The sequence below is a fragment of the Trachinotus anak genome, unplaced genomic scaffold (genome assembly GCF_046630095.1).
Source record: "Trachinotus anak isolate AG129_WGS33_773 ecotype Australia unplaced genomic scaffold, CSIRO_AGI_Tana_v1 ptg000011l, whole genome shotgun sequence".
In the NCBI taxonomy this organism is placed as follows: Eukaryota; Metazoa; Chordata; class Actinopteri; order Carangiformes; family Carangidae; genus Trachinotus; species Trachinotus anak.
The window spans coordinates 272,908-289,702 of NW_027273862.1; the positions used below are offsets into that span (position 1 = coordinate 272,908).

At 42.1% G+C, this 16,795-nt stretch overlaps 2 protein-coding genes across 5 annotated transcripts in view; both read right to left on the bottom strand.

Annotated features, from left to right (window-relative positions):
• The window catches only part of LOC139628189 (cell migration-inducing and hyaluronan-binding protein-like), a 187,424-nt gene that overhangs the window by 64,964 nt on the left and 105,665 nt on the right, over positions 1-16,795 (bottom strand). For all 4 annotated transcript variants that reach the window (XR_011692707.1, XM_071489626.1, XM_071489627.1 and 1 more), the window contains 5 exons: positions 13,410-13,480; positions 13,151-13,246; positions 8,212-8,333; positions 3,293-3,440; positions 778-969 (listed from right to left, as the gene is read on the bottom strand). Coding sequence is in view for 3 of the 4 variants with exons in the window: in XM_071489626.1 (XP_071345727.1) it covers positions 778-969; positions 3,293-3,440; positions 8,212-8,333; positions 13,151-13,246; positions 13,410-13,480 (629 nt within the window). In the remaining variant the exon portion in view is untranslated. The remainder of the gene's footprint in view (positions 1-777; positions 970-3,292; positions 3,441-8,211; positions 8,334-13,150; positions 13,247-13,409; positions 13,481-16,795) is intronic.
• Positions 8,341-13,128, bottom strand: LOC139628191 (piggyBac transposable element-derived protein 4-like). The gene has a single exon (XM_071489634.1). The coding sequence runs from the start codon at positions 10,455-10,457 to the stop codon at positions 9,024-9,026; it is 1,434 nt and encodes a 477-aa protein (XP_071345735.1). The 5' UTR covers positions 10,458-13,128; the 3' UTR covers positions 8,341-9,023.

Sequence of the window (16,795 nt, forward strand, 5' to 3'; positions counted from 1 at the left end):
GAGCGTGGCAGCTGTGTCACTGTTACTGCCAGCTCTGTCTGTCTGCATCGACTTTTCCCTGACCTTTGTGTGTGCTCATTCAGAGTAAGAAAGACAGACAGACACACATGGTGAGAGAGGGAGTGCACCAGTAAGATACTGAACTCCCACATTGGGTTTCTGCTACAAATACATACACGCAGTACATACACAGTATATGTTTGATAAACAAATTCAGAAATTAATTAAATAATACCTATCAAAATTATTGATTACTGTTTTTATAATTAATATGATTAATCAATTGATAAAATTATTTATTGCACTACATACAACTATCCATGCCTTAAATGTAAGATCCTTAAGATTGTCATTGTACCATCACTGATGATGATGACTTATGATCACATTCTGCTACAGTACACGTAGCCTTAGCCATGTAGTGTTTAGTTTAGTGTTGTGGGGGCATTGTGGACCTCATCGGCTTATGACTCAGTTTTCCAGCTGTGGTCACTTCAAATCCAAGTACACATGTGGAGAAGATGAGTGGGGAAAGAAAGTCACACTCTCCCCTATTACAGTGGCTTCTGTTGAATGACCTATCCATCTCTCAAACATGTTAAACAACACCCTCAACCAGACTTCTTGCCAATAGTTAAAGTCTGGTTAGTCTGACACTTCACTTGATAGAACAATCAGAGCTACACTGATAGTACTTAAATGTTTCTCCCAATCAGCATCAAAGCCCCTCCCACCAGGGCTGCATGGTAACAAACTGTAGGTCACTTGTTCTCTCACCTTGGACCTTGACCTGGTTGGATGTACATGTAGGGCAGGGCAACAGGGTGAACTCCTCCGCCTGGTGCATGGAGTAGTCAGTACTGGCCACCACCACCCGATCCCCAGACGCCCAGCCCTCTGGATGGTCAGCGAGCTCCAGGATACTGCTGTTGGACAACATGTCGATGGAGATGGAGGCCTGTGGGCGAACTACGGAGGGAAATGGTAAGAGTTAGTGCACACAGAATGCAGCACATTCACACAGGCCTACGCAGCAACACTTGTAAACATATGGAAGGTCCATGCCCACAGGGCACATGGGTATACTTAAGTCCAATTTCCAAAACATTAGTTTGCCAGAGCTAAGCAATATGGTCTTTATATTCCAATCCAATATTTTTATATTTTACTTTTGACTTACACTATCGTCTTGAGTTAACTGAAATGTCTTGCAGGATTTGCTCTGTTGTAAAAAAGAACACTGTTTCATATACCAACATTTGAAACTGTTTTTAAAAAAAACACTTCTTTTCTGCAATAACAATGTGACAGGCTAGCTCCATTCAGGTGCATTTTTCTCCTGGTTCATCCCAAGGTGTTCCCAGGTCAGATGGGATTTATAGTGTACTGTGCAAAATGTTTTAGGCAGATAAGATCATCAGCAGCAAGAAGAACAAGGAGTCTTGTAGCAGATGGTATGACCCCCAAAGAGATCTGATCTCAAAATCATAGAGTCGCTCTGGGAGACATGAAGAGACAGAAGTAACTCAGACCTTCTGTTTACTGCAATGTATGAAGTCAACTGATCAATAAAAACAGTTTATGGCACTGTTGAAAGAGGGTTTTTTACCTTCAGTTTATGAAACATTTGCACAGTATAGCATATAACTCCTCCAGTGTTTCCTGGCTTTATCTCTGGCTCTCCTCCCAGTTCAAAGTGCCCAGAATCCCTCGCTAGAGAAACATCCCTATCAGCTGGTGGACCACCACAATTGGCTGTGAATGCAAAGGAGCAGTGGTTCTACTCTGACCTCCATCTGGATGTCTGAGGTCCTCATCCTGTCCCAAAGGGGGAGCAAGAAAACTCATTTCACTGCTTGTATCTACAACCTCACACTTTTACTTCATGACCATAGTTGAGGGCTGTAACATAGACTGACTGCCAAATCAAAAGATGCGCCTTCAGAGCCTTCTTCACCAAAATAAGACCCCAAGATACTAGAATCCAACCTGGGGCAGCTTCTGCCAGTCATAGACTCTCAACCGTGACTGGGAGCTGCAGAGAAATCAATTGTTTGCAAACACCAACTTGGTGCAAGCTGGATTTATAAGTCAATAAAGCCAGAAGAACCATGCTATCAGCAAAATGCAGAGTTGCAATCCTGAGGTCACGATACCAGAAACTCAGAGATTCTGTCTGAAATTCACAAACAGAATTAGTGACAAGGCAGAAAACAACATACACAGAGGATGTGCTTGACCTCCTGCTGAGAACACAGATGCAACTCTCATACAGTTATACAAGGACCAGATGGCTCATATGTAGCTTTGAACCAGGCAAACCATATGTCCCCAGCACCCTCCACAAAATACTGCGAGGAACACAGGCATGAGCCTTCTCCAAACATGTGCTGAATGGATGGGAAAGCTTCCATGAACCCTGCTGTGTCCTCCCAATGGCAAAGTGCTGGTCCACCACTGTTCCTCATGTTCATGAAGTCTCTGTAAGCTTTACCTGGGAGGCTGAACAGGGGGATACCCCTACAATTGTGATCACCAGGAAGCATAATCCAGAACAATTAGGTGAATATAACAATGTTTTTTTTTCTTTTTCTTTTTTTTTGGAAACATGAAACAGATAAACCATTACTGACCTTACAGCTACCTCGCTGTGTTATTTAGTTTTAAAGTGAGACAAGTTGACAGAGACGGAGGGAGTTTGATATCTAGATGCAGAATATTTAAACCTTCACAAACACAGAATCTGTGAGAGGATACCTTTTGTGGTTGATACCAAAGGCTGACTGAATTACAGAACAGTTGACTAATTGATGCCTGAAGCACGACAGTCAACTTGGAGTGAAATTACATACATGGATGCCTTAAAGATGGTTTCCAAAGTTGCTGTTATGTAGTGTTGTACACACACACAGAGACACACGCACACACACACACACACACACACACACACACACACACACACACACACACACACACATAGACAAGCCCAGGCATAGGTTTGTCTCAGTCTGGTTGGAGCAGAGCCGGTGAACTCCAGAGCAACCTGCCCACACACAACACTCTCTCTGCAGCATAGTGTTGGTGTGTATTCACCAACTCTGAGCAGCTGAAGCTCTCTTTCCATGACATACTTGTGAGAGCCATTAATCATTGTTGAATAGTAACATAGTGTACCATCACTTTTTCTTTTTCTGAAAAAGCATAGAAGTGAAAAAAGAATCAGACAGATACTGATACAGACACTGCGCTCACAGATAAACCAACAGTCACTGACAGTAAGTGAAAAACATACCCAGTTTTCCACAGAGGAAGTGAACCCTGTAGTTGCGACAGAGGCCATGAGCCTGGTCCTTGTTGAGGCAGACAAAGCCATAGTCCTTGTCATTCTTGTGGATCACATCTCCAGTCTGGTTGGACGGTATGCCGTCATGAGTTTCAGCCTGGAAAACAGAATGGTGAATAACTAAAATGACTGGAGGATTCTAAAACCAAAACATTGTTATCAAAATTTGTGACGCAATTAAAGGAACATTTCAAAATTTGTGAAACAATTAAAGGAACATTTCAAAATGCTGGGAAATAAGTTGGTCTATAGCTGGAGAGAGAGACAGACAGTGAGATGTTTAGCCACTTGTTCAGGTCAACCTTTGTTTGCAGACATTTAAAATGTGTTTTTGCCCCAGACATCTGGTATTTGTCTAAAGTGTGGCTTATTTTGTCGGCAAACTGCAGGAATTTCAGCAAGCCCATCAGTACTGACAAATGGGCTCAGTCCTTTCACATAACGTAGCTGTGCTAAACTTGAGAACCGTGTGGGTTTTTTCCAGTTAAATTTGTTCTGCAGTCAGTGCTGGTCCTGCATAGTGGTACTGCTGCCATTTCTCATCAAAATTCCATGTGTCACACAATATTAGCTAGTGGGCCCTCAGTTGTTCATCAATATCTGGCTCACTGTAATAAAGCTGTGGACATGTAAAGATAAATGTTCCGCATTCCATCCAATTTCTGCAACATTTTCCCACATGTGAAGTCACTGCCAAGATCAAGCCTAACATTTTACATGGGTCTTTTACATGGGAGCTGTTGAGGTTTTAGCATTGAATGCACTAAAAATGCTCTTGTGTAATCCAGCAAATTTCCTTCAGAACATAGTTGGCGAAAGAAACGCAGTGAGCAGGCCAGCAGAATTTTTGAATATTGTTTAATTTGTTTAATGATGATAAATTTATACAGTAACCATGTCTGACATTCAAACATTTCCAGAAAAACTAGAACACTATGACCTCTTTAACTCTAGTGACATTCAGTGTTACCACTACAGTACAAACCCAAACAACAGGAAAGTGCAGACATCCAGCCTTAGGCCCCTAAGCATCTTCACATTTCCTTAGGATGGTCAGATAATCCAAAGCAAACCAGAACCGCATTACATAACATATTTGAATGAGACAACAAAAAACACATGGCTGCTAAAAATAGAGATCCCACAGAGGCAAATTAGACAGTGAAAACTGCAAACTGAGGAAAACTTTGACTACATCCAGACTCTGTAAAACTGATGACACACACAGAGCTGGCAAGCTGGAGGACATGCCAGTTCTACTTCCAGCTCTCCTGACTACATCGTAAAAGGCAGATAATAAAAAATAAAAAAAGACTAGGGAAGATTAGTAAACTTCTGGAAATCATCATTTTATGCAACAATTCAGTTGGATGAACAGCCCAGTCAGAGAACAAGAGAATATAAAGGACAGACTGTGAGGAAGTAGAAAAGAAGATGACTTAGGGGTAGTAAATTGCACAGCAGCCATAAAAAAGAGTAGTTGGAGCGTACAGTAGCAATTTTTTATGGTAATGGTATGGGTGTTAGAGGCTGTGTGGGCAGATCTGGCATTACTGCTTATCATCATGGAAGGCTAACAGCTGCTGCTTCATGGTGCCAGGCTGAATCACATTCACTGGCGGTGGCCGTGTCGTGTCCCAGCAGCACAGTAATGAAAGGCTGGCTTCGTGCTGATGATCACCTGACTGCATGACAGACTCCAGCTCCAATAAAACTGGAAGCAGCAACATCTGGAGCCGACGTCCATGTGGCCAACTCTCTTTGGAACACTAGTAATGTGTAACGTATTGATATGGATTAAAGTTATAATGCTTCAGGTTTTCATGAAATCGTACATTGATGTTTGTATTATTTATGTTGTCATTTTGGCTGCAAAAGCCATTAAAGGTCTCATATTTTACACTATTTCTGTGTTTTACTTGAAGTGTTGATCTCCATCAGAAGATATATTTGTGGTTTTAAGAACCAAAAACCATCTCAGTGCAGTTTTACATCTCCTCTATCAGGCTTCTCTCTGGAGCCCTAGTAACAACAGGTCAGTCAGCCAATCAGAAAAGAGGCTCTGAGCCCTGCAGACAATTCTGCTTTGTTGTGACATCACAAAGTTCCAGAAGGCCTGACGGCTGGTTTAAAGGCTCAGTTTCTGAATACAGGCTGTGTGCATTTCTCTGTGGACTGAGGCTTTGATACTTTCACAGTATTAATATAGACCTTCTTTATAATCAGAAAAGACATGGAAATTTTGATATCTTAATATGGGACCTTTAAATAAATTTTATTCTTATTACCACTCTGCATAGTGGCAGAGTCTGCCATACTCGTGTTGCAGTCAGAGCACATGCACAGGGGATCCACAGGAAACAATGTACCATGCAACCCAATTAATTTTATTTCACTGATAATTGTCTCATTGTTTTCTTTTCATTTTTTATATACTGTATCAGAGCTGTATGAGGTTGCTAATCATACAATTAGAAAACTCTATTAGAGAGATACATCTACCCTTCTGCTCCTCAGCATACTCACCTACTCCTTTTACTGTGTCATGCAATTATGTGGAAAACTACTTGTGTTGTGTACAGTTGTTGTGTGAGCTTCAGATCATGTTTGTAATTATTATTGACAGATGACATCATGAACATAACACTTGTTTTGCTGCACTATAAATAGATACACCAGTTCTCTGTTGTAGTTTTGACACAGTGGCTACTCAACCAGTGTTTGCTGTTGTATTAAACTGCATTTTCTGTTAACACGGTAACCAAAGGATTACAACTATCGGGGCAAGCTGCAGCCACAAAGGTCTCTATTTTAAGAAACATGCTATAGCTGCGGTAATGCAGGGAAAATTGAGTTTAAGCCATCCTCCACCCCATAAAGCTGGTGTTAGTTTGTATTTTTATGTCTTGTACATTCCATCCTCACTTTCCTGCTATTTTGTAAAAAAAAAAAAAAAACTTGTTTTCTACTGGAAATGTAACAAAAACTGAAAGTTAAAGTTAAAACTAATGATTGACCTGATCTTCAGGTTTGAGATCAAGGCAAGTTCTGACACTTAGAATAAATTATATATTAAGGTATTATAGTGAAATTTTTCATAAATATAGCCCAGGTAGAGTATCTGGTACATATATCCAGGTATATCCATCTAAAGCCAGATGTTTGCTCGTGAAATGACAGCTGTCAAAATGCTCCCCTGTGCTCTGTAAGACCTTGAGTACACAGTACTGTGCGCACAGAGCCATAAAATAACCAAATGCAGCCAGTAGTTTAGTTAATGTCAGAGGCAATGTGAGTTGAGTTGTGCATCTATTACAGTGACACTATGCAGGTCAACCACATCTCTACAGGGCTGCAGTTGTCTGTCTAAACCCTGCCCAGACTGTCCTGCTGCAGATCAAACATCCTCTATGGATATTATACTAAATACTATATGTCAAGCACATTTAAACTGTGTCATTTACATATGTACTGCACAACATGGACATTTACAAATGTCAGTATGACAAATACTGTCCTTCTTTGAGGAGACAAAGACACAATTATAACCAGAATAGTACTTAAAATTGGGACAGTAGCGTGCATGTAAACATTTTCATTGGCAGACTATGTGTTTTTGATGACATACTGTAAGACCTAAGTGAAGCTGAAGTAAACTAAAATATTGATAAATCATTTGGCAAAAGATGAATCCCCTTTGAGGGACTCAGAAACATCTAGAAACATCTGGCTTCTGGCACCAAAACTGCTGGAAATGGGTGGACCTGGGATTTTAAAGCCATCCAGTGGCATTCTGAGAAATGAATGGGTGAGGCAACAATTAGGGGCCAAGTGTATAAAATATAGATACAAACCTCCGTTCCTACAAGACCCCCTGAAATGGACACAACCTGAGGAATAGCCAAGAATTACAAGCAGCTGAGATTTACATGTGACTTGTGACTCTCTCCCTCTCCTGCTCTATAGCACACCCTCTGGGACAAACATGCCTGCCAGAAAAACTGTTTAAAAATGCACAACCATTCCACAACTTGCTTTTGTTCCAAATCATTAAGTGGAGTACATCATCATAAATCCCTGATAGAACAGCATGGAATGAAAAAAAAAAAATCTGGACACACAGTGATATCAGTCATCTGATCTGATTTTGGCAAATACAACAAACAGGTGCATTTTCCCAGCAAGCTTTTCAACCTTTGAAGTTTGCTGGCAAAAGACATCCCCTCAGGCAGCTGAGTATTTACACAGAGGAACGTGGGGATGGAGAATGGGTGTGAGGGATTCTGGATATTACCTTGCTACAATATTAAAAGTGAAGTTTCTGCTGATAACCTATCAGGGGGCTTTCATGTTGCTTCAGAGGAATACAATAACAACCCAGTTGCCAGCATCAGCTGCTCTCATCTCTTTTCACCATTCAGCTCATCATCATTGAGAAGTGAGAATGCAGCTGGCTGACGGCAACGGGGCAGTAACTTCTGATGTGTGCACATCTGATCATCTCTGTGTCACCTTACATCAACAACAAGTGGGAGCTGATGAGTGAATGATTTCCACATCTGTCTGGAACGGTCGGTACATTACACAGATGAGCTCACAACAGCCATCATAAAGTCCAGCTTTAATGCAATCTGGATGAATTTTAAAGTGAGTGACTGTGTGTGTAATTAATGTTGCTGCTATAAGTCGGTTTGCTGGGTTGGGACGGGTCGAGAGATAATTGCTGGTAATGGGTTCCTGGAAGGAGCTTTGAGGGCGTGGGACAGATGCACGTTTGTAAAACCGGGCCCCTGCAGGACTCCCATGATGACAGTGCACACACACCCCTGCATGCGTGTGTCTGATGCAGTAAGGAGAGATTTATTTACCTGGATGTCCAGTGGGCTGCCACACAGTCTGTCTGGATAGGCCTGGTGCAGGTCAGACAGTTTCTCCCAGTCTCCAGATCCCCTCTCATCATCCCTGTCAAACCATTCTGTCCACTCTGCCTCTGTGGGACAGATGGACATGGACACACACACACACACACACACACACACACACACACACACACACACACACAGGTTTACTTTTATCCCTTTGTGGAAATTACAGAGACTTAACCCTTGTGTGGTGTTCATATTGTTGTTACTCAGCCAGTGTTTGTGGGTCTGGTGGACCTGTTGCATTTTGTGGTTTTTAATGCCCCACAATCAAACACTTTTATGTTAAAATACTCAACAGATGTTTACTTCATCCCAATTACAAGCAGTATAAACAGTATATATGGTTAATATTTGCCCTTTACCTTTGTTAGATCACATTTATAACTTATTATTTAAAACGTAATAAAGAAAATCAATTCAAATCAAGATATGAGTGGAAAGAAATTTACAAGTGAAGTAAGGTTTTTCAAAACTACTGACTTTTATTTCTTTGCACAACACTAGCTGAACACATGAACACATAGAGTAAACATATCAGTCAAGACAACACATCAGCCCCATTGAACACATGGCCTTTAGCCACTAACCTATACAACACATGAGGGGCAGAGTTTTACTGTGTGTGTGTTGCAGATATACTTTTTGCACTTGATGCATGTATATTGTGTTTTTCTGTACATCTTGGGTCCGTACACTTCACACCGCTTGTTCTTGTTGCTGGTGTTCACAACCTAGAATAATGAAAAGATCAGGAATCAGGAACACCTCTCTCTCACAAGACATGAGTGCCAGACATGTACTGCAACAGCAGGCTCTGCAGATTGTGGTTCTGTAGGTTGGGTGGATAGGGCACCAGCATTCTCCTCCTGAATCCTCCTCACGATGGCTGCAGAGGCTGGGGTTCTGTGGACATGTTGTCTTTCCTCGATTTGTGGTCTCACCAATCCCTTTCCCAGATCCTCGAGAAAGAGGCGTCTCTTCTGGAGCTTCCCTCTGTTCCACTCTGGGTTCAGTGCCATCCAAATGACAAAGGCGTTGTATGCTGAGATGTCCAACATGTCAAAGAATATCACCAGTGGCCAGAGTAGAGTCCTCTGTTTGCAGCTGTAGGCCATCACCAGCTTGTCCATGTCTTCTACCCCTCCTTTTGTGGCATTATAATCCATGATGATCTCTGGTTTGTGATGTTCCTGGTCACAGATTCTTCCATCCCCGTGCAGTGTACTCATGAGTACCACATTCTTGCCTTTCTTTGGCACATAGGATACCAGGGATGTGTCAGCCGTGTACGCAAACTTGGAAGACTTGACAGGCTTGTTCTTTGAAGTCAGCAGTTGAGGTGGGAGCTCTGACTTGTTTTTCCGTATTGTTCCCACCATGGTCAGCTTCCTCTTTAGGAGCTCCTGTCCCAGCTTGTGCAAGGTAAAAAAATTGTCGCATGTGATGTTGTGTCCACTGAGTCCCTGAGACATGTCCAGGACAACTCTCATTCCTTGGTTTTTCTCGGGGGCTCCTCCATCAGGTTTCCCTGTGTAGACTTGTAAGTTCCAAGCATATGAGGGAGTGGCATCACAGGCAGCCCAGATCTTTATACCATACTTTGCAGGTTTAGATGGTAAATACTGCCGAAAGGGGCAGCGGCCCCTAAATGGCATCAGCTGTTCATCAATGGTGACATTTGGCCCAGGGTTGTACAGCAGGGGGAGGCGGCGCACCCACTTGTCCCACACTGTCCTGATGGCAGATAGTTTGTCTCTCTGCCGTCGAGCTGGTCTGTCATCTCGGTTGTCAAAGCGGATAATCCTGGAAATTATGTGAAAGTTTTCCAGAGACATTGTTGCACGGATAATTTCTCTGCCAGTTTCTGCATCCCACAGGGATTCTGCGGATTCCCCTTTGGACCTGAAAACTCCAGCAAGGGTAAGAACCCCGGAGTAGGCATGTAAATGGGTTTGGTCCATTTCCTTCCACCTCTCTCCAAAAACACATCTTCCTTCTAAATTAGTGCAGTCAAGAATAATTTTCTGGATGGAATCTGGGATGAAAAGCTCAAAAGAAGACTTGATGTCCTGTGTGTGAGTAACTGCCATCCGTGTTGGCCCTGGTTGCATCCTTATCACATTGGCAGCCTTGCGGGGTGGCTCTTTTCTTGGGCGAGAAGACCATTCAATTTCAAAATTTTTTGACATCCATATTTCCTCACTTGCTGACTGTCTTGTTCTGGTCCTGGGGCTGGCTGCTGACGGCTTGGTCCTGGGGCTGGCTGCTGACGGCCTGGTCCTGTGGCTGGCTGCTGACGGCCTGGTCCTGTGGCTGGCTGCTGACAGCCTGGTCCTGTGGCTCGTCTTCGTTTTGGAACTGGCTGATGCTCAATCTCATCATCTTCTTCAGAGTCACTGTCAGACTCTGAATTTTCAGAAATGTGATCCTCAAATTCTGAAACCTCTTCTTCTGAATCCTCTCCCTCTACATCATCATCAAACATCTCTTCCAAAATCAAGTCCAGGGCCCTCTGCGCAGAGCACCTTTTGGCCATCTTGATCGGTTGTGATAAGAAACCACACTGGCAAAGCTATATTTATAGTGTCCCGCCTCCAATTTGTAGCAGACAGAGTGTGAGAAAATAAAGATTCCCGCAAGACAGAGGGTCAAATGTGCAGGAAAACGAGAGCAGACAGTGTTGATGCTTGAATTTTGCAACAATGTTGCAACCTTGTGTGGGAACCGCAGGTGCAGAAACACAAAACTCACATTTACAGTCACTCTTTCTCTCTCTCTCTGTCACTCTCTCTCTCTCTCACACACACACACGCATGCACGCACGCACGCACGCACGCACGCACGCACGCACGCATCTTATATGTAATAGAAATGTGTAGGGAGGGTGTACGGTGTGTGGTCATTAAAAATGTATTCTGATATATGTTCTTCACAGAAAATGAGCCAAGGCCAGTGAGTCTGAGTTTGAAAAATTAATTAATTGTATCATTTTTCTTTTAATAAAAAATGAAAACGGGTCCCACAGACCCGAACACCACATAAGGGTTAACCATAACTACTATCTGCCTAAACCTAACCTAACCTTAACCAGACATCCCTTTAGTCTAAAATTTGTCCCCAAGAGTAACCTAAGTCACACACACACACACACACACACACAAACACACACACACAGGTACCTCATAGTTGAGTGGTCACAGCCAAGTGGTAGATATTAGACTAATCTGCGTCAAAGCTTTGGCTTGTAGTCCATTTAGACTGTTAGAGGGCATTTGTAGCAGAGTAATTGAAGGGCTCTCTCCCTCCATTATGTTCTTTGTCTGGCTGCCACAGTGGGGGATATGCATTTGACTGTGGGCCGAATTTCAATCTGGATCAATCAGTGTTTGAGCAGTCTGAGGGGGTAGAAAACTAACAGGTTATTGTACAATGAGTTAGGAAATTCAGGACACATATTAACTAAGTTTATTGCATATAAGATGGTTGAGATCATCACTAATACTGATACAACTGAACCTATTATATAAAAAGAAAAATGTGTGGTCCAACACATTCTCACTCCCAACTCATCACATACCAACGCTTGGCCAGTCCCTCCTGTTGTAACTGTCAAATGCACTGGCTACCCCCCTTTGGAAATTTGCTCTGCTGTGTGGCTTCTCATATGTGAAAATATACCACCACATGTCACGGCTACTGGTCACTATCTCTCCCCACTCATGTATCACATGTGGTGACAACTAAAGCAGTTCCAGCTCTCAAAAAGCAAATAAGTGGACTTGAGCACATATTTTGGAGGTAAAAACCTCTAAATATTTCCTTAACTGTCTGTTGCTGACAAAACTCTGTAAGTATAAAGAAGAGGAGTAGTTTAAAGATAATTCAGTATCTAATTATAAATGCCAAGTGTGCAAGCTACCTTTTTATTGAGTTTTCACTCACATTCTGCTTGTGTTCAACCCCTGATTTACAAAGACAAGCACTGCAAGTGAAGGGAAGCTCATAGGCACAGCTGAGGTATTTCTATGAGATCACTAAGCTCAGAGAAGAAATGATAATGCAGTGGTGTTAATTACAAAATAATTACTATGACTTACCTGAATTACTACCTCCACCTGAGAAAAAAATACTTAAACGCATCTATGGGCCATAGAAATGAAATGGAGTGATGCAATGAGATAGATGAAACACATAAAGACAAGGCAGTGGAACTGATGGAGAGAGAGGGAGAGAGTGAGAGAGGAGGAGAGAGACGCAGAGAGAACAGCAGAGACTGCAGCATGTGGAAGTGTAGGTGGAGATGGTTTTGATATGGTTGTTAATGTGAGATATACACACTGAAATGTCTCAGCAAAATAAAGAAAAGCTTTAAGTTGCTACCTGTAGTAATTTTAAAGTTCACTGATGATCATGCTCAAATTCAAATATGATGACACAAACTACAACACCCATTATTCATTTGTGTTACAGTGATCAGACAATGTACTCTTTAATAACAGCCTAAATGCTTCTTTTTTGTTTCTGAGTTATAGAACCCCATTACAACCTTCAACCATCCTTCTGACTATTGTAAACTCCATCTGCACCATGTTTGCTTCGCTCTGCAGAAGGAAAGATTGTTTCTCAAAAAACTGATTGTTGCAAACTGCGTGATCCTCTCTTAGATGCACACAGCTCATGTAATGAGAGGAGAGACACACTTTGTGAACACTGGCACAAATGACATGCAAACTGTGACTCCTGCATCGTGTGTGTGTCTGACAAACACAGCATGTGTTTGGAGATTAACGTGTCAAAGCCATGGTATATTTAGCTCTGACAGTCATCCACCTACAGTACATGTTATACTACAAACCTCCGTATGTGAGAAAAATTACAGTACCTTGCACCCACTGGCTGCTGGTGGTGATGGTGAAATGCTCCCCATAACGCAACCGAAACACACGAGAGCTCTGAGCCTGTGAGGAGGCCTTTGTCCCTGACAACACACACGCACACACACATTGTGGAAATATTGTTAGTCATGTAAGATAATACTGTGACAACGGTCTTGTGCTGGGTTTTAAATGTTCTGCAGGGACAAATTGCATGCATTATGTACATGATCAGGTTGGACGCAGAAATTTAAAACTGATTCCCACCTTGATAGACAGCGTGATCTTCCACAGCGGATGAGGGGTCACCTTTTGTCACTATAAAAGTCCAGGGATTTCTGCAGGGGGAAAAGAGACAAGAGGTGAGGCAGGGAAAACAGAAAACAGATCAGATAATGGAGAGAGAGAATGAACAGGAAGAAGATAGACAGAGACCGAGACGGAAGAAGTGAATAAGTAATGACCAAACAAAAAGAAAAGGACACAAAGATAGAAGCAGCTGAAGAGCAGGTGGAAAGTTAGGAACATCTACATTTGACAGCATACACACACAATCGCACACATTGCATCTGGTTAATTGAATGAACTGTCCCAGCATGCATCACTCTGCTGATGGCTTGCTGGCTGTCAGGGAGGAACAGAAGAAGCTCTATGCATGTTTGTGACTCCATGTCTGTGTCTAAGATGTCACCATGTATGTGTGAATGGAAGTGAGAGGATGTATATTGGCAACCTTATGCTATATGGGACCTGTTCAGACCTGTTCAGACCTGTTCAGGCCTGGCATTAACATCTGTCTTGGGTGATCAGATCACAGGTGGACAGCTCTAAGTACAAGTGTGATCACACCTGCCTTGAGGACGCATTTGAGATCCGATCACTCAGATGGACTCGTGTGCTGTTTTCAGCCAACATCATATATGTGTTTATTTGCACATAGAACGGGGAAGTGAAATGAAAGTGGTCACTCAAGATGCATGTGAAGATGTTAATGTCAGGTGTGAATAGGGCCCAAAACTTTCAGTACACAGTTCTCTGTACATGAAAAAGCTGAACTAGAATACTCTTGTGTGAATCAGATGTTTCTCAGTTGCTGTGATCTGAAAATGTACTGGTAATTTGAAAGTATCATTCAATTACCAAGAAGAAAGGGAGAAAAGAAAAAGAAAAATAATTCTGATAATGATCCAAAAATCACTTTTGTACCACTCTTTGTACATTTCAATGAGAAATCTTGTGTATTTCAAAAATACATCAGTGAGATGAAATGAAAAAAGTAGCATTGACTGCTTAGTAACAGACAAATGAGTTGATAAACTGAGATAAGATTCCTAAAATTAGTGAGGATTTGCTTCTGTAATACCAAATCTTATACTCCTGCTATCTTATCTTAAGACTTTAAATTAGAAGTTTCTGTAATACAGCCTCAGATATAGAACAAATACATCAAACAATAACTGTAGCTGTCGAAGGGGACTTTAGTTCATTTAAAAAGGAATACATGTGAAAACAACCTTACACAGAGTAGGGGTGTCACAATACCACTGTGACACTGTCAGTCACTGCAAGTTGGAAGATACTTTAGCAACATTTCCTCATCATGTTAAAGGTCCCATGTTGTATGTCTTTTGTGATTATAAAGCAGGTCTAGGTTCTATGTTCTAGGTTTTAATGCTGTTAAAGTATCAAAGCCTCAGTCCACAGAGCACACAGCCTGTATTCAGAAACTGAGCCTTAAAATGAGCCATCAGGGCTTCTGGAACTTTGTAATGTCACTATGAAACAGTCACCACTTTCAAATATGCCACAGCACCACCCACTTGAACCATCCATCCAATGTTGCAGGATTTCATCTCTCCAAGTGTTTACCTGAAATCTGCTATATTTTTAATTTGATCTCTATTAAGGACTCGACTTTTTCAGCTTTTAATTTTTAACACTGTGGATTTCTGTCTGTGTTGTTGTTACAGTTGGACTGAAAACCAGCTATTATTGTGGATGAGAGTGTGGACTGCAAACTTACCCATGCACAGTTAAGAGATGATATCCATAGCTCTGAAAAAAGAATAAACTGCTTGGGGACTTTGTCGCTGCCGGTAGACATTCCTTCCATGCACTCACCTCAGTGTAACTGCCAGTCTCTGGTCCGCAGTCCCCATCAATCCCATTCAAGTCCACATGGTCTGGCAACACCTGAAGGGTCGACTGCTCCCTCTAGTTGTAATGTACTCATCATATTTCACTCTTGCTGTCCCAGCTGCTCTATCACCTGCCTCCCTAATGGCCTAGGAGGTCTCAGATTCTGTGGCCACGCACGCTGCCCTGGCTGACCACCATACTGAGCAGCTGAAGACTGAGCTCCTCTACTCCTGCATTGGACCTGCAACATCACTGACTATCACTATTTTGGTACATTTTGGTCTGAATTTTGGGGGTTTTGACCTGTGGTCCTATTACAGAGAAATATTTCAATTGGCATGTGGCCAAGAATACACATTGATGCACAGACAGCTCAGGAGAAAATGTAAAAGAAATGCAGCAGTGTGCCACCAAAGACGGTGAAGAAGATTACAGGCCAGTGAATCCTAATTCTTTTTCTAAAATCTCATCTTCTTCTCCTTAACAGACCCATGGTAAACATGGATGGAAACAAAGCAGGATTTAAAATCCTTTAAAAAGAACCTGCTTTGTAAATATTTTATGAGGAAGGAAATGCATTCTCCACATTTGTTACACACATTAACGTTAAATAATACTGTAAATGTAATTTTTGATTGTTTACAAGGAAACTGACCAGGGCAGCATTAACCAAAAATATATATACATATAGTGGGTAGTTATTTGGGGCTGGGAATTAGAAGTTGCTGAATACATCCATCAAGGGCAGTCTGGCAGCAGAGACCATTGATCAGTAACACTTGTGAACTGTTGCTGATTTATTATGATCTTTTTTTGCAGTGAGGGAGCCAGCGCTTACACTATTATAACAGTATACATCCCCTGAATTACTTCAAATCACTTAAAGCTGAGATTTAAAAAAAAAACCTGCACCCGAGGTGAATTGCTATATTTCTCTATGCTGCAACCAGCACCACTGTGGCAGCTACAGTAAACATATGCAAATTACATAACTGAGAATGTACCGCAGAGTCTACGCTGTCTCATAAATTCCAGCTTATTAAAATGTCTCTGGGTGCGCCGCAAATTACATAGCCACTCTCTCCTGATGACACCAGTGTTGGTCTGTTTGGCAACAGTGTGAGGAAAGAAGGCGACAAGAGTCATTAGGCAGGAATCCCGTTGTCACCTCACCACTCCTCATCCATTCACTCTGTCTGCTACAGCATCCAAAACCACGGCGTAAAGTGCAAACTGGGAGAGGAAATGTTAAGATGCGCTCTGTTCTCATATCATTTATGTGTTTGTTCAGTCTCCTTTTCAGCATTGAGTTTCACACCACAGAGCCAGACATGCCAAGATTCACCAGCATCTCCACTCAGTTCACAACAAGGCCTCTGATATTGCAGCGGAATAGCACAGCACAAAACAATCACACAAGCCTGTGGTTTACTATGCAAAGTTGCCTATCAAGCAAACAAAAGAGAACAGCTGAGTCTTGTTTGAGGAATGTGTCAAGGTCCAAGTGCACACAT

What these genes read in the sequence shown, in the direction of transcription:
- LOC139628191 (XM_071489634.1), bottom strand. Translation starts at nt 10,457, where the DNA reads ATGTCAAAAAATTTTGAAATTGAATGGTCTTCTCGCCCAAGAAAAGAG.